General features: G+C 41.6%; 1 protein-coding gene and 1 long non-coding RNA gene across 16 annotated transcripts in view; one reads left to right on the top strand and one right to left on the bottom strand.

Moving 5' to 3' along the window:
• TNRC6B (trinucleotide repeat containing adaptor 6B) overlaps positions 1-18,287 on the bottom strand; it is a 256,980-nt gene that overhangs the window by 62,647 nt on the left and 176,046 nt on the right. For all 15 annotated transcript variants that reach the window (XM_053894740.1, XM_053894745.1, XM_053894738.1 and 12 more), the window contains 3 exons: positions 14,159-14,246; positions 9,232-9,253; positions 540-881 (listed from right to left, as the gene is read on the bottom strand). In XM_053894740.1, coding sequence (XP_053750715.1) covers positions 540-881; positions 9,232-9,253; positions 14,159-14,246 — 452 coding nt within the window. The remainder of the gene's footprint in view (positions 1-539; positions 882-9,231; positions 9,254-14,158; positions 14,247-18,287) is intronic.
• The window catches only part of LOC128774916 (uncharacterized), a 188,742-nt gene that overhangs the window by 65,205 nt on the left and 105,250 nt on the right, over positions 1-18,287 (top strand). The gene's annotated exons all lie outside the window — the stretch shown is intronic.

Raw genomic sequence — 18,287 nt, 5'->3', positions numbered from 1 at the left:
ATAGTTTTTAACAGAGTTCAAAATCCTCTAAAGAAACAATGATTTTAAAAAATCTAATAAAAAATGATAGAATGATATTGTTTGGTATCCCCTCCCCACCCCCAAGATCTTATACTGTAATCGAAGAGACGGTTCTCTCTCTGCCCCGCAGCGTTCTGCGAACATCAACAGGGGCAGCCAGGATTCAGAACAAGCCTCTGCACTAGCCCCACCTCCAATCATACCCTGGGCACACACTTGTGGTGACAGCTGGAACCATGGAGGCTCGAGTTTATCATGCGCTTGTCAGGAAAGGAAAAAAGGCCCCAAATGGGGATGACGTATGGCAGCCACATTAGCCTCTCCTGCCAACAGCACACACTGGACACTAAAACCCAGTTTCAGAAGAGAAGTGCTGGGACACATCTCGTGCAGGGAGCCTCTCCTATCTTGGGAGTGACCCCAAAAGCCTTTTGGGGACTCTATACCAGGCAGTACAAAAGAAGTGCTCGCTCTCTTTAAAGCTGCTAGGAAATCACTTCCCGACCCCGACTCCTCACCTGGTGCAGTCCCACCGTCACTCTGCAGCAGCGTTCCTGTCACTTGTGCGTTGTTGGAGTTTGCTCCGGGTGCCGTGGGGGGAGGAGGCCCTGCCCCGCCCCCGAGGAGCATGCAGGATGGTGGAGGGGGCTGCCCACGTTTTAGTAACACTTTGTGGTCCTGCTGGCAACGGAATCGCGGCGGCACCTCCCGAGGCATGTAGCGGGCGGCGCTTGGCGGTTGTCCGTTCGGCACTGCCACCCTTTTGGCATTGTTGCCACCATTGACTGGTGGCGATGGAGAGCTGCCAATTGGGCTGGCGGCCGTTGGTTGGCTTAAACTTGGTTTCGTCACTTCGGGCACTGAAAGAGAGAGAGTGGGGAACGGTCTTTGAAGTCCAATACATTTTTATGAAGATTGTTTTTCGGAAAGCTTACACGAGACCAATTCCAGTAATGGATCTTCCATCCTACTGTGGGTGGACGTGGTCTTTCTAGACTCCCCTGCATCTTCAGTTTACTGGAGATCAGGCAGAGGTGGGGAGTGCGGGTGACAAGGACTCAAAGACAGCAACACCACAGAACTCTAGTCCATTAACTAAGTGGGAGGGGGAAGCAGTCACCAGTCACTTCCCTAAATCCCTGGAAGGTTCCCTAGCAGGTTGAAGGGTACATATGGGCCCCAGGCCAAGTCCTCAGTGAAGGTTCAAGGCTCTCAGCCCAAATGCCCTTTATCCACATTCTTAAAGATTTACCTCTGAGAAACCTTTCCTGAAGTCCCTGGACTAAGTAGGCTAAGCACCTTCATTTGTGCTCTTGGAACACACTGCCCGTCTTTACCACGAATTCACCATACTCTATTGAAACTCGCATTTACAAGCTCCTTGCTCTCACCAGGGTAACGACCCATCTTTCATCTTATTTTTTAGGTCCTGGCACCGAGTAGACCCCCACAGGAAACCTCAGCCCTGGAGAATCACAAAATCAACTTGGTTTGGGTTTCTACAGCTACCTAAACGCAACCACTCTTGCTTGGTACTTTGCAAATTCTGTGCAAATAGAAATGTTATAAGGTTTGGTTTTGTGGGGTTTTTTTTGCTTTTGTCAAAAAAAAAAAAAAAAAAAAAAAAAAAAAAAAAGCCTTAAGGGTACCTTGCATATTTACTCCAACTCTTATCTAAAACAAAAATGTCACAATGTAGGCATGTTTCCCATTTACTTTAAAGAATTTAATGTTTTGCCTTACTTTTAAAAAGGGCAAATAGGAAGTATGGGAATGTGCAGGACGACTGTATGAAGATACAATCTGCAGGACACTCTGCAGAAGTTGAGGGCTTTGCCATCAGCCCTCCATAGAATGTTCTTCTGGATCTCGATGTCCCTTGCTTCATCCTACCAAAAGACTGTCACCCTTTCCAAGAAAATCTGCCTGGCAAACAGAGGCTGGCAATATTACAGAAACAATCGTTGAGCCTGACAGTTCAGATGATTCTGAGGTCAAGTTCCCTGACATCCAGAGTAATGTTTGGGCCAACTCCGGGGCGGTACTGCCCTGACCACTGCAATGGTGCTGGGCCAGCATGTTGCTCGTTGAACTGGCTCCTTTATGAAGAGACAGGCATCATCAGAAATCAGGGTACCCAATCTACCTCCACTGGATGTTGGGGAGTACTGGGTATAACCAAGAAAGAAGAGTAACAGCCTGAAGTAACTTCAAGGCAACCCCTGGTCTAATTTTAGCCAATCATGAGGCAGTACCGGGCCTTCCAGTAAGGAAGGGAGGTCAGAGGATCCACAACCTGATGAGCAGAATAAACCTATTTCTTAAGAAAATAAATTGGTCACTATATGATATTATCAATATAGTAGGTTCTGTATGACCTTACAGCAGCTGATGGGTAAAAATAACTGATAAATGAGCGCAGATGAGTTATCCAATGATTCATTTTCTCTCTGTGCTTGCAAGATTGCATAGCAGATGGCATTCCCAGTCCCCTTTCCTCTTATTATGAGAAGAAATGAGACGTCGGCAAAGGCTGCGAGGGATCTTCCCAAATGGCTTTTAGGATAGAAGGAGCTATGCTTCCACGAGGCCGCCCTTCCATAAAAGCACTAGAATCTCCACTCTACATTAACCACGTCTGTTACATACCTGGACTCATTCCCTGAAACAGAGCAAGACATAGTAAGGGCAGTCAACAGCATGGAGGTCTGAACACCCAGTTTGACTAACGTTACAACATTCACAGCATAATCAAAGAAACTTGGTGGGTATCATATATTGTGCAAGATTCCCTGCAAAAGTGCCTCAGAGCATTTTCCCACCACATCAGGGATAGAAGGGATCATAAATAATAAACCCTTTTTAAAAAATAAAATCAGACTACCTCTCAACCACTTTCCTTCCAATATCGTGCTAGTCTAGGAGACTAGTCATTCAAAACTCCAGGACCCAGTCAGAAAATGTCTGAGTTATATGTTAGGAGAAAACTGTGTTTCAGAACTGTTTTTTACATATTTTTTGAGAGTGTGAGCAGGGGAGGGGCAGAGGATCTGAGGAGGGTAGTGAGCCCGATGGGGGCTTGAACTCACCAACCACAAGATCATGATCTGAGCCAAAGTCAGGTGCTCAATGGACTGAGCCACCCACGTGCCCCAGAACTTGAATGAATTCTTACTCAATTGCTTTCTTACACCTTTCTGTGATTTCAAGAATTTGAAGCATTTAAAGGCCAATCAGAACTCTAGACTGGAGAGCAATGCAGCTATTAGGCAGGAGGCCCAATCCAACCTGCTTCCCAAAGTCCAAACTTAGGACCTCCCAGAGTCAGTGTGTGCATTACAGCATGCTCCAGGATGTCAGATGCTAACAGAGGAGATGGAAATTATAATGGAGTGGGAATTACTTTTCAGTCCCTCTTGTTTTTCTTCAGAACCTTACTGATTTGTAGGTTGTAGTGCAAATTGGTTGAAAGATAAGCTGCTCAAAATAAGGGCATAATTTCTTATCTCCCAGAGAAAAGGTCAGTGGCTTAAACATGATCTCTGTAGCAAAGGGAAACAAAGACATTGTGAAAAATGCTGGGTATCTTATTTTCTAATTTCCATTCACTGACTTCCAAAAACCGTTTATTTGCTCTTATGACTGAATCTTTTTCCCTTTCCCTGTCGCCATTATTCTCATCTTACAGTCTGAACTTCTAAATTGCCTCTATTTCTGAAAAAACTTCAATAAAATGCTACTCTTTTCAGATAAAGGCATTAAGAAAAATCTGAAACAAGCAGGACCAATAAGAACTACTACCTTTAAATATCTTGATAGTACAAACACTAAAAAAAACCCTTCTAGGAATGTTTTTTTTTTCTTGTGATGAGAACTTTTTTGTTCTAGAAAGAGAGAGAACGCGTGCATACACGCACACACGCGCAAGCAGGGGAGAGGGGCGGGGGGGGTGGGGTGGGGAGTGGAGAGAATCTCAAGCAGGCTCCATGCTGAAGCATGGAGCCCTGTGCAGGGCTGATCCCACGACCCTGGGATCGTTACCTGAGCTGAAATCAAAAGTCGAACACTCAACCAACAGAGCCACCCAGGCACCCCTAGAAATGTTTTATTAAAGGTAGCAGTTAAAACACATACAAGCCCTAGAAAAGACATTATTTTCAACTGAAAATTTCTTGGTAAATAATCATTAGTTACAATGCAACACAACAAGAATCGCAGACTGAGGACACACAGACCGTGGCTGCTGTGCACTGAGGGGTTCTCAGTCGTCTCTGAGCACTGCCTCCATTTCTTTACCTTGTACTCACTCCTCAGACTCCATGCACATTGGCTTTTGCCCTGAACATCTCCCTGGGAACTCTTCTCATTCAACAACTAGTGATCTTCATTGTCAGTCTAACGGACACTTGTTGGACCTTCTCTTGACTTTTCTGCAACTTCGGACACTACTGGCCATATCCTCCCTCTGCTTTTGTGAGAGCTGCTGAGACCCACTCCAGCCAGCTCTTCAGCTCCTCCTTTCTCTCTTCCTTTGTGGGTTCTTACACTCTTGGTCAGGGCTCAGAAGACTTTTTCCGTAACGGGCCAGACAGTAAATATTTTAGGTTTTGCTGGCCATACAGTCTTGGTTGTGACGACTCTACTGTGAGTATAGGCAAAAGCAGCCACAGACCATGCGCAAACGACAGAGTGTGGCTGTGCTCCATACAACTGTACTAATCACACTAAAATATAAATTCCATACCACTCTCACTGTCACAAAATATCATTCTTTTATAATTTTCCTAACCATTGAAAAAACGTAAAAAAAATTCCTAGCTCATGGGCAATACAAAAACAGGAGGAGAGTCAGATTTGCTTGGAGGGTGATAGCTGGCCACCTCCTAATAAGAGTTGTAAGATGGCACCTGAATTTGGTTATGAGTTGTATCTTTTATTTTTTTAAGGTTTATTTATTTTTGAGAGAGAGAGACAGAGTGCAAGCAGGGGAGGGGCAGAGAAAGGGAGACACAGAATCTGAAGCAGGCTCTAGGCTCCAAGCTGTCAGCAGAGCGCCTGACGCGGGGCTCGAACACACAAACTGTGATATCATGACCCGAGCGAAAGTTGGACGCTCAACCAACTGTGCCACCCAGGCGCCCCTAGTTGTGTCTTTTTAAAAAATCTGAACATGAAGGTGGGGCCTACACTCTTCCCACATTTAAGTTACTTGAGTACAAATTCCCCCACGCTCAGACTTTATCATGTCTGCCCAAGTGTTTCCCAAATCACTACCTCCAACTCAGATCGCTCTTTCACCCTTTTTCTCCTTACTCTCAAACTTGTTCCCCAGCTCTCCCCATTTATCTCCTAGTTCGAGAAACAGAGTCATCACCCAACCAGCTCCTCGCATCAGAAACCTAAAAGTCGTCATTATCTGATCATCATTACACTGCACTGAACCGAAACATCTCTCCAATGCCTTCCTTCCTCCTATCACCACCGCTCCTAACCAGGTTCAAGGCCTCATTACCTCTCATCTGGACTATTCTGTGGCCATCTATCTGAACCACACGCCTTATACCTCACATTCATTCACTTTCAAGTGGCAGCCAGAAGCATCTCTGAACAAATGGCGCCCACCTCAGTGTTAAAGAATACAGAGGTGTTTCTGCAAGGTGTGAGGGATACTGCGAGTACTTTCGTTTGTAAATTATTTACTTGGAAGGAAAAACCCACCTCAGATCTTAATAAGTTAGAGTAGACTCAAGGTTATCCCAACCACCACCAGCCACTCCTAAATATGCCTTCTGGGGTAGACTCAGAAGACAGAGTCGTGGCCAATGTACCAGGTATGCCGATGGGAAGGTGCTGCCCCTCAGCTGTGCCCCAGTGGGGTAAAGGTCACGGAATTGCTGCTGCGGATGACAATACCTAAAAAATCTCAACTTCTATCGGGCTGGAGGCTTTTCCCTGTTGCTTTGACTCTCACCATCAGTACTTTCGGTAGCAGAATAGGTGTCACTGAACAAAACATCCGACAGACATTCACCAAGAGACTGCTAAGCGTCAGGCACCAGAGCCCTTCAAAGCTTTGAAGACCACTCCCTGAGCTTCCTCAGGTAGGAACACTTCCCCTGGGGGTAGACATTCCTACACGTTTAACCCTTGCAAACATGACACAGGTTCAAATTCATTGACCAATCTGGCCCAAACCGCACAGGCTCCACAGAAGTCGATCTCTTTCTTTCCACGGTGTGGTGCCCATTACAGAACTGCAGATCCCTTCCTAGATGCTGTACTCCTACTAATGCCACTTAAGGTCAGCTTAATTTTTATAAATCAGTCATTTCATACCGATAACTGCACCATTAAGCCAACCATGACCCTAACAGCTTTTTCACGAGGCAAAATTGCTATGTCCAGACCCCTCCAGTGTACAGCCTACCCTAATCTTACCTTCATCCCTGTTATACCTGGTCTGTTACATCAAGCAGCCTCTTGAGATCCTTTTTTAACTTTTTAATTTTTTAAATTATTTTTTAAACGTTTACTTATTTTGAGGCAGGGAATGTGTGCATGTGCACACACAAGTGGGGGAGGAGCAGAGAGAGAGAGAATCCCAAGCAGGCTCTGTGCTGTCAGTGCAGAGCCCAACGCGGGGCTCGATCTCATGAACCGTGAGATCATGACCTGAGCCAAAATCAAGAGTCAGACGCTTAACTGACTGAGCCACCCAGGCGCCCTGACTCTTGCAATTCGAACTCCAACATCCAACGAAGCCTCTACCTTAAGTGCTGTGTACTGTTTGCAGGCCAGTAGGTCCACATGTCTTCACAGAACCTCCACTTGAAATCCCACCCTATTCTCCAGAATTCTGTGTTTTTGTTTTTTTAAATACTGGAAGGTAAAGACAGAACGTATAAGGAATCTACTTTTTCTCTGAAATACGGACAAATCTGATCTCAGCCCTCTGTACAAACAGAGACTTGGCACCAACACAGCCGTTTTTCTTACAGGGTCTACTGGGGAAAGAGGGGCAGATGCAGAGTTACGGGGAGACTGCCTGAGGAAGGCGTCATCTTTGGGAAGAGGAAAAGGACCCAGAAACACCCGCTGAGGGAAGTGAAGAAGGGAATTTAGAGTGCAGACAGGCTCTTGGAACAAACATAAAGATGTGGTTGAAGTGGGGTAAAAAATCAGAAAGGTCAGGCCCAGTGCTAGGCCGTGTCTTCATATAACCTCCACTTGAAATCCTGTTCTAGTCTCTCCAAAATCTGCATTTTCCCTCTCCTTCTACTTACGGTCTAATATACTCCAGAGATCATTTTTATTTTTACTCTGTTTTCTCCGTGGTTCTACTGACTACATTCCTTAGGAGACCTGAAACAGGTGCTCATCTTTCTTTAGGATTATTCTACTTTATTTTTTTCATGGGGGTGTGGGTGGGGAGAGTATGGAAACTGTGAGGCTGTATTCGATTTTATGGTAGGTATGAGAAAGATCCTAACTGGAAAGAAAATTCAGTAGTAAGTAGAAAAGAAAGTTTGATTTTTAAGATTTTGGTAGAGTTCCGGAAGAGGAATGCATTTCTAAGAATAGACCTAGAGAAAAAAAAGCTGAGAAAGAATGCCTTAATGGATTTTCGATTTTCCAACAGAAACACCACGTACCATACAGGGCAACTTGCTTCCACAGCTTAGCTGGGACGTGGCTTCATGAACATTAAGAGTTGTGGCCAGGCCCAGGAACCAAACCCCCATGTTCCAACAACCACAGAGCCTGGAATTTCCAGGAAAATGCTAATTTTCTCATCTGTTGTCCCCATAAATCATCAAAAAGGCCTATTAATATAAATACTATGTGCCCAAATCCTTTCCTAGACAGTATGTTGGTTTAGAAAATATGGACACTATACCACTATCAAGAACTCTATTTTTATGGTAAAGTATAACTTGGATTTCAAACAAGTAACTTATAAACACACTTCCAAATAAAGCCCACTTCTGGGTTGGTACTGCCTGAAAATACAAGGGAAGAACACTGTTCTAAGTAATTAAGATAATCGTAACTAATAATGTTTATCGGTTTATTTTCTAAATCACTACAAGGTCCTAGACTACATTCTCCCTGAAAGTGCCTTTTGGTTAGAAATACATTAATGTCTAGACATCTGAGAATTTGTTTCCCAGAACTAAGTTTCCTTACAAACTAGCACGGTCTTTATTAGTTCTCCATCACTGTGTGACAGGCTTTGGCCTGGTGGTCCAATAATAGAAAATAAAACAATGAAGAAACCAATCATTAGAAGGCCTCCCATCACATCTTGGCTGATCCATCATCCTGACCTTGCTCTGAGTTATCACAGTCCTATGTGATTCCCTTCATCTGGGGTAGTGGTTTTCAACCTGGGACATGTCCTGGGGGCACCTGTAGAGCTTCTCAAAATACATCTGCCAGGGCTGTGGCCTGAGACCATGAAGATCTGGGAGGAGGTCCATGCTTGTGTACTTTGACGAGTCTATGCAAAAGATTTTAATAAGTACCCTAGTTGAGAACCACACATTTAAGTGGGCAAGGATAGGAGCTAGAACATTGGTCTCAATTCTACCATCCTGAAAGGGAACCGACCAAAAGCGTGGCCAGCACCAGACAAGACTGCATTAATCAAAATTAACATTAGAAAGAGAGATCTGAAAACACAGAGACCATTAGGTTGAGGATGATGTGAGGAACATCTATCTATCTGCTTCTGTTTATAATACATCAGTCACTATTTTGCAACAGAGTTAAAATGCATTATTTAAAAAAAAAAGCGTATTCCAGGCTCTAGCTCAGAAGACCATGTGACTATCCTAGACATAACACTCCCTTTTAGGCTCAATGCATGTCATGGATCAAGATGATTAAAAATCCTCTGCAATGTGTATCTGTAAATTAGGGGCTAGTGTCTTACTTGAAAAGGTTCAGTTCAAAATCATGACCCATATACTTTCCAAACAAGGTATTAATCTTTTTTGCCTCCTAAAAAAATTAAGGCCAACCAGAAACACTACTACAAGTACTTTTAATTTATCATTACTGCTCTTCAGTGGCCGCAAACAACCAATTTAATTACTCTGCACCCACTCTCACTAATTGAGTGGATTGGAGGCTGAGTTGGCAAGAATGTAAAATCTAAACACAGAAGGTTCCAACAACTTCAAAAGGAAAAAAAAAAAACAATCTTACCTTTGGTTTTTTGTTCCGTGACCTGAAAAATAAATGAACAGACATAAGTGAATGAGATTTATTTTCTAGTTTGATATTATAAGACTACTTTAATTCTGATAACTCAAGTAATTCAAGCTGTCAGACACACAGGCATAGTTCAAATCCAGAAAAAAAAAGACAAACAAAAAAACATACTCAGAGTCAGTTCGGGCATCCTTTTATAAAGACAACGGCCATATGTCCAGTTATAACTTACATGACCATAATTATGAAGGACACTAAAAATTAAAACCAGAAGCATTCCACTCTCATTAAATGATGAAGTATCTGTACCAGGAATGCTGTTTGTCATTTTGATGATCTGACTAGAAAGCAAATGGATGTAGCCTAGAAACGAAATTAGCCACAGAGACAAAAAGGTTACCCTAGGAGTATGGACTCAAACACTTGATCTCAAATCTAGAAAGCAAAAGTTCAAGGGCCCATCATCAGACGTACCAGAGGCCACGGCAGGAAGGCAGGATTTAAAACCAAGCCATGCCACTTCCTGGCTGTGTGATCTGTTTTCTATTTATCTGTTGAATGGAGATAATAATAGTATCTCCATACAAAGGGTTATTATAAGGATTAAACTGGATATCCTATGCCAATGTTCATAAATGTTTGTTATTTTTAATCAAAGTTCATGGAAAAAGTATGATATACAGCAATGGATGAAATATGTAAATTTTGGACAAATAAAGATTGCTTTGTTGAAAGTATTTCTTTACACAGTAACTAACACCTCTATGGAAGTGATTGACCTAAAAGATTGGATAGGCTGAATAGAAAAATGGGTTTTTAGAGAGTTTGGAAATGATGATTAGGAACCACACGGAAAACTGCTTCTGCTAGTAAGAGAGGAAAATAAAGGAGGGCACCTAATTATACATGCCCTATAATATTAAAACAAAACCACAAAAGGTCATGCGTAAGAAAAACATCCAAAAGGAAATGCGCCAGAATTCTAATAGGGCTTATAATTACCACCACCACCATCACCATCATCGTGATTGAGATCATGCATGATTTTGACTCCCTTTTCCCAAATGTTAATCTTTTAATGGTTCTCTGACTTTGTAATAGAAAAGAAGATGTTTGATTATTTGTGGTTGGTAGGCATGCCAAGTTACTCTTCTGGGTGCTCATGAAAACTTGTCCATCTTTGGAGGGTACGTCCTGTAGCTAACCAGCCCACTTCATAGTGGATTGCATCACACCATTGCCAGACTGAGTTAAATGATCTGGTTGTATGACCTCCTGGAGCATTCCTTACATTCTTGCGCTAAAAGCCAAGCTAATTCTACTGTAGTGAATTTGTAGTAGATAGCACCTTAAAATGTGTTTCCTTGTACTAATTATTACAGAGCTCAAGTCTACTGTGCAATTCTTCTAAAACTCCATTTAACCAAGAATGAACTGATTTGTCTCCACATACCAATTCCTTAACGCAGTTTAAATTTTATAACATTATAAATATTTCTTAGAATGCCATTTTGAAGATCAAGTTATACAGGAAGTCAATGCTTTCCCCAGCTGTAAGTGACAAACCCAAATAATGTCAAATGTGTCTTACAATGTGGTTTCTGTTAAAAGAGCTGTCCTCCAGACGGTGAAAGGCTGGATGATCAAAGCATGTGTTCTGCCAACACTAAACAATGATTCTTTTGCAGCGTCAGCTTAATGAACGTGAATGGAATCCTTCCTTGACACCTTTCTCATGAATGAAAATCAAACAGTTTACTCAGTGATGGCTCTAGAAAGAGCAAACTGCTCATGAGAAAAGCTCAAGTTTAATGTCTGTGTGGAAATAATTTAACTTAAAATAAAAGTCAATTCTTCAAGACAATTACATTGCCAGCACTCATTCTTGACCATTGATTTATTAAACAAATATTTTTTTGAGTCACTCTCATGTACCAGGCACTGACTGCCCTACTTCCTGGAAATACAAATAGGGAATAAAACCTTGCGACACTTAGAGTCAGTCAGTCAAACAGGGAAGCAGACAGGAAGAGATTATAAAGCACGAGGGTAAGCAGCGAGAAGGATGTGGAAGCACCACAAATGGTGCTGATTGAATAAATGAATGACCGTGTAATAGAACCTCTGGCACATTCTCTACAACTCTTTGCATCATAGCACATTTTATGCCTCCTAGTTGAGGCGCTGTCTCTACAATAAGGTTGGAAACCACGAAGACAATCACATGGTAAGCTTTGTACTCTTCCTTAAAACTGCTAAATCAGAACTTAACTCTGAAATTACACGACGGTTCAGTCTGATAAAACAATATCCAAGGCCACATGTTGGCCTGGATCTTGTGACAGCCAATCTAGAACATTTCTGAACAAAAATGATTGGATTTTCATTGTTCACAACTAACCAATTGAAATTTTAGTTATGGTGATTTTCCTCTTTGCCACAACTTCTGAACCAGTTCTTAATGCAGATGTAAGTACAGAGGGAGATTGTCCAGCTGTATATTTTTAGGGGCACTTGGGTGGTTCAGTTGGTTAAACATCTGACTTCAGCTCAGGTCACGATCTAGCGGTCTGTGAGTTAGAGCCCTGCGTCGGGCTCTGTGTTGTGAGTGCAGAGACCACTACAGATCCTCTGTTACCTTCTCCCTCTGCCCCTCCCCTACTCTCTCCCTCTCCTAAAAATAAATAAACATTACATTTTTATTTTTTACTTTTTAATGTTTATTTATTTTTGAGAGAGAGAAAGAGACAGAGACAGAGTGGAGAGGGGCAGAGGGAGAGAGAATCCCAAGCAGACTCTGTGCTGATCAGGACTTGAACTCACAAACCGTGAGATCATGACCTGAGCTGAAACCAATAGTCAGACGCTTAACCGACTGAGCCACCCAGGTGCCCCCAATCCCAATTTGCTCTTGAGTAAACCCACACCATCTTGTATTTCAAATCATTTTTCTACTAGTGGGATCCACAGCAAAAGTTTACAGATGCATATATTATAAATCACTCCCAGATACTGATATTTTCCAGTTGAGAAACACTGTTACCTAAGTGAAGAATATAGACTGTCTAGTGCCTGAAATAATCCCTCCATTTGGTATCTTCTTGTTACCAGCCTTCACTCAAGTTTACCAAGGTCCAGCCTATGAATCATACATTCATACGGACTGTAAAACCCAATTCTTATACTAACTTAGTTGACGAAATGTAAATGCCCTAGAGGAAAGAAAGCCTTTGCTGAGGTTCACTCTCTACCATTCTGGTAACACCCTATATAGCTGGTGGACCTGCTTATCGCAACCTCGAAATGTGAAATGGGGCTGTGTCCTTAAAGGGAAGTAAGTTTGAAAAAGGCCTCTGGGTTGTCCTCTGGCGTCTTTATTCAGACTCTTTACTGACATTGTAGACAATTCTAACAAGCTCAGATTAGAAGCAACACATTAGAAGTAGGTACCCTGAGAGCATGAGGGTGAGATGGTGAGCACACCACTATGAATAGAAACAGAAGCACAATTAAAGACAAGACTTTAAAGAGTGCACACAGCAGTCTATTATAACACCAAACAATAACGAGTATTACTTATAATTAAGTCATGAAGGAAAGATAAAATTACAGTCTGTATGTTTAATGTGGCAGGGTCACATGCAATTCAATTCAGAAAATATTTCCAGTATGATTTCTTTAGGCTGGGACTTATAAATGATCTAGTTCAAAAGTTCAGAAAACTGAATTATGGGAATATACGCTATAGCCCAGAATGCTGGGAAAACTTCTGGTGTCCTTTAAAGCCTACATCGGTTTGTGTCCAACTGTCTGCCTTGAGTCTGTTCTAAATCTAGAGTTCCCTCTGAACCCTGTAACGGTTTCTACCTCCCTAAACTGAGCTTCAATAACCTGCCACTGTAGCAGGACCCTCGAACCTGCCCCACAGCAATGTCCTGCTTCCCAAGTGTTCTGTGTAGTGGTAACAAGAACTGGAGGCAAATCACTTTACCTCCAAAAATGGCACAAAAGCCACCTGGGTGGCTCAGTCGACTGAGTGTCCGACTTCAACACAGGTCATGATCTTGTGGTCTGTGAGTTCGAGCCCCGCATCAGGCTCTGTGCTGACAGCTCAGAGCCTGGAGCCTGCTTCGGATTCTGTGTCTCCTCCTCTCTCTGCCCCTGCCCTGCTCACGCTCTGTCTCTGTCTCTCTTTTTTAATAATAAATAAACGTTAAAAAAAAAAAAATGGCACAAAAGCAGGCCTGCCGAACCAGAGCCCAAGTCAGGCAATGCTAAAGAATGGGAAGGTGGGGGAAATAAGATTAGACAAGGGCGGGGCCTGCAGGACAGACACTGAAGCAGAGGACAGCACCCTGGGTCAAGCATGTCAACTAAGACCTGTCAGTTGGCAGCAGTGAGATGTAGGTCTTTTCCTTTTAGCCTCTCTCCTTCCCTAAGCAAGCTCCTCAAAGCCACACAATACCATCTCCCCCAAAGCTTTAAGCAGGCCCACTGGCCTGTGAGGGAGGTTTCTTTATGGAATTATCAGAAGGTGGTCTTGTACAGATGACCATGCTGGAGAGGAACCAAAAGGAGAACATTGGGGTGAACTACAGAGACACTTGAAAAGCTAGTTTATAAGCTGACCTAAGAAAATGGAGATTAACTGTGATACGACTAAGGACATTCGACAAGAATTTAAGTGGCGGGGACTCACTTGCCTTTCTTCATACTGTATATTGGTGTTCTCATTAAATCAGCTGCAGCATTATTGAGTATTCTGTGGTGACAAATGTACGTCTTTAACTCCCACTTTCTAATCGTAAAACTTCCAAGTGAACAAAGCAGCATTTTTAAGATGTCAGGTATCCCACCCAAGGCAGTTACTTATTCTAGATGCTTGGTGGATGTAAAGACAGACTTAAGTCATTAAACTCACCTTCTGAGTGGCTTCTTTTTTCTTTTTATCCTCTTTCTTCCTTTTCTTGTCTTCCATTAACTGTTCTTCCCTTTCTTGCTCCTTCTCTCTGTTAAAGTAATGTCACACAGAAGGTTAACATTTATATTCACAGTCTATTTGTGTAGCAAATTCAATGCTTATAGACGGTATGCAAAATATGCCATCTCTGTGACTGAGCATAACACGGTATTTTACTTAAACTAAGAGGATGCATAAAACTCACCACACTCAGTTATCCCCATATTTTGGTTTGTTATCTTTTCTGCAAAGTAGGGCTTCAAGTTTGGTTTCAAAGAAGTCCACTAAAGCGAGCTTTACAATATCCTCCTAAAAGAACACACACACACATACACACACACACACACACACACACACACACACACACGTATTTCCACTCAGCAAAAACCCGGATTTGAATGTGGTAACATCCAGTTGGTTCTGGAGATATTCCTAGATTCCATAGATTTATAGAACTCTTAGTACTTGGTCTTAAAAGTACAAGTAGAAAACACATAAAATACAGCATTAATAATGTCAAAGAAAAAGGAATATATTTTATGAAAGGCAAAAATTCTTCACAAATAATACAGAATATATAAATTCACTTATGGTACACAAATACCTATCACAATTTAGGTATTCTCCCCTGACATCATCAGAACGGTGACTATAAAATCCTATGTTCTATATTCTGTATTTTTCTTCTACATTATTAATATTGTATGTTTTACATGTTCTCTACTTGTGTTTTTAAGGCAGGTACCATGTGTCCTATGTATTCCTCACCAAGTGACTTCACAGTTGCATCTTGCTGAACACCTGAATTGAGACAACCAGGTTTTGCTGCCCTCAATTAGAACAAAAGTCATACGTAATACTAAAGATTCCAGTTAAAGAAATGTGCTGGAGTGTTAAGAAATTAATATAATGTAAAGCCTCACATCTGAAAAGTACGTTCAGAAAGTAATACTTATTCTCTTATGGAACATTCTAATATATATTTGAATATAATGCATATAGGAAGCTGCCAACTTTCACTCTCTATGTATCAAATAGGAAGAATGCATTGCAAAACTACTGCTGTTACTTCAGAGCTCAAGGCAGGAAATCCTGATGCCACGCGTCCTGAATTTCAGAGCTGGAAGGAGACTCAGAGCTCTAGTTCCCAGTGCCCCCAAATACTGAACAGATACTTGTGATTTTAGGTGACCCAACACATCAAACTCATGGTTTGCGGACGTGGCAAAAATCACAGGGACGGTTCTGGAAGAAATCACTTTTGGGGAATGTAACCACTCAGCCTGTACAAAGGAACTGAGGACCAACAATGAAGTTGGCTCTCGTCAACAGATAAGTAATGCTTTATTTATAGAAAACAAGAACTAAACAACAACGACAACAAAACAGGTGTTTTACCCATGTATCGAGCTTTCTGTGGTTCTGTTCACATTGACAAATATTGGCCTTTCTCCTTCTGTGCCTCTGGCATAAATATACAAAATCCTAATGTGCACAATTCACACTCCGAAGGTAACTTCAATGAAAACTTTAAAAATATAACCAAGGGGGCGCCTGCGTGGCTCCATCGGTTAAGCATCCGACTTCAGCTCAGGTCATGATCTCGTGGTTCGTGAGTTCGAGCCCTGCATGGGGCTTGCTGCTGCAGAGCCTGCTTCAGATCCTCTGTTTCGTTTCCCTCTCTCTCTGCCCCTCCCCTGCTCACGCTCTCTCAAAAATAAATAAACATTAAAAAAAATAAAAATAAAAACACAAACAAGGAAGAGATTTTATTTTAATTCCCTTAGGTTGAATACTGGATTTCTCTGGAGTCAGAATGTGTGCACATCAGTCTCAGGGTGAAGCTCTTGGTGAAAATCCACTTACAGCACTGCACTACTTTAAGAACACGGCTTTATGAAAATTGGCAAGATGGATGTTGACCATCTAAGGTAGGCTGGCCACAGATCCTGTTGTATTTGGCTCCCGGAGCCTCTTGCTTCCTCTGGCTCCAAGTGGAAGAAGATGGCGTTCCTCATGACCCAGTTACTGTGACTTGGTGCCTATATTTTACAGTGCAACAGACTACAGAAAAAGAGCAACCACAGTCTAAAAATCTGGTTAAATATTCGATGCTCTAAAAAGCAATAAATTGCAATTTCTAGGTCTATTCTACAAAGTTTATTTTAAAAATGCAATGTAAAAAAAAAAAGTAAGTCTTTAATGAAACACATTCTTAAAAACAACTAACCTTTTCAAGTATTTTTTCCTATAAACAGGTAATTCAGAGAAAGGAACTGAAATTCATGTTCACTACAAGCAGATTTATTTCCAAAACAAATATTTTGCAAAGCTTTCCAGGAGACAGGCTGTGCTTTCACCCTGATCTTTTACTGCTTATATTGGTAGAATTGAGTTTTCTCTTTAGATTTCACTTCCTTAGGAACAATTTATTTTCCCAAACCAAACCTGACTTACAAACCTGCTATTCATTTAATAATGAATCAAAAAGTACAGAGTTCACCTTTCTTCTTCCTTTTAAATGTTTATTTTTGAGAGAGAGAGACACAGAGCATGGTAGGGGAGGGGCAGAGAGAGAAAGAGACACAGAATCTAAAGCAAGCTCCAGGCTTTGAGATGTCAGCACAGGGCTTGACGTGGGGCTTGAACTCACGAACTGCGAGGTCATGACCTGAGCCGAAGTGGGACACTCAACTGACTGAACCATCTAGACACCCCAAGTTCATCTTTCTTCTAAATCAGTTGTGCTCGATCTTGGCTGCACATTAGCATCTTTGGGGAGCTTTAAAATATCCCCATGCTGAACCAGAGCCCAAGAAAGCAAAGCAGGTACCCACGTGGGGAAGGTAATGGTTACATACAGAGGGATTGATCAATAAATAAATATATTAATGATGATGACAATCAGGTTTATCACTGTTGAAAAAGGTAGTTACCAAAATGGAAAGGGAAAAGTCTCAAAAGAGTCCTGTGGGCCTGGATCAGAATTAGCTATTGGCATCAACTCATGGTTTTTAATATATAGAGACAGACATAACAATAAACATGGATATAATTTTGTGAGCCCACATGTGTGTATATTCCTTCATGTATGCAAGCACACGCGCGTGCGTTTTCTCTCTCTCTCTCTCTCTCTCTCTCTCTCTCTCTCTCTCTCTCTCTCTCTCTCTCCTTAGCTCTATTACCGAGAGGGCTTGGGAACAAGCAACCCAAATAGCAATGAACACAACTAGTACCCAGACTCTGGCTTCTAAATACCATTCTTAACTAAAAGAACTAGAGTTCTTTTTCAAAAAAAGCTAATTTGGGGCTAGAAGAAAGTACAAAATCAAAGAGGAATGTTTGTTGCCCAGAAGCAAGGAAAAGTTCAACAAATGATGTGGCATGTCAAATGCTTGCAGATACCAATGTGAAGGGGTTCCTACAAGCTAAAACTGGGGCAATATGAGCATAAAGATAATGACGGTAAGAAATCTTAAGTCATTGTATACAACAGGAAAACATGAGTTCATCCAGATAGAAATAAGTATATAAGTTAAAGGTGAAAGGAGTGGAATATTCACATAGTTTGAAAGTGTCTCCCCGTAAAAATACTTATTAATCAAAAAGGAGAAAAGAATAATTACACAGAGGAGAAGCCTGGCAGACATCACCTTAATCAAGTAAAATACATGAACATCATCATAATGGAATAAATTGAAATCATGAGTTACATGATTAGATACTCTGAGAACACAGAATTTCTTCTATGATATTCTTTTCAAATATGTACAACCTGAATATCATCATGATGAAATGTCAGGGAACCTCAAGTTGAGAGGCATTTTGCCAAATAATTGTTCTGCAATCTTCAAAAGTTTCAAGATCACTGAATCAAGGAAACGGAAGGAGACCAACGAGACATAATAACCAAATGCAAAGTGTGATCCTTTTGCTATAAAGGCCATTACTGGGGTATCAAATCCTGAGTAGGGGCTACAGATTAAATGGTAGTAATGTATCAGTGTTTTGTTTTGTTTTGATGGTTGTTATTGTGGTTATATACAGGGGAATGTTCTTGTTTTTTTTTTTTTTTAAATACACTAAAGTA

This window comes from Panthera pardus, unplaced genomic scaffold (assembly GCF_024362965.1).
Source record: "Panthera pardus isolate Hobbes unplaced genomic scaffold, ASM2436296v1 HiC_scaffold_6, whole genome shotgun sequence".
NCBI classification, from domain to species: domain Eukaryota; kingdom Metazoa; phylum Chordata; class Mammalia; order Carnivora; family Felidae; genus Panthera; species Panthera pardus.
Note: the sequence above shows the minus strand (reverse complement) of the source record. Positions and strands in the feature narration are given on the sequence as shown.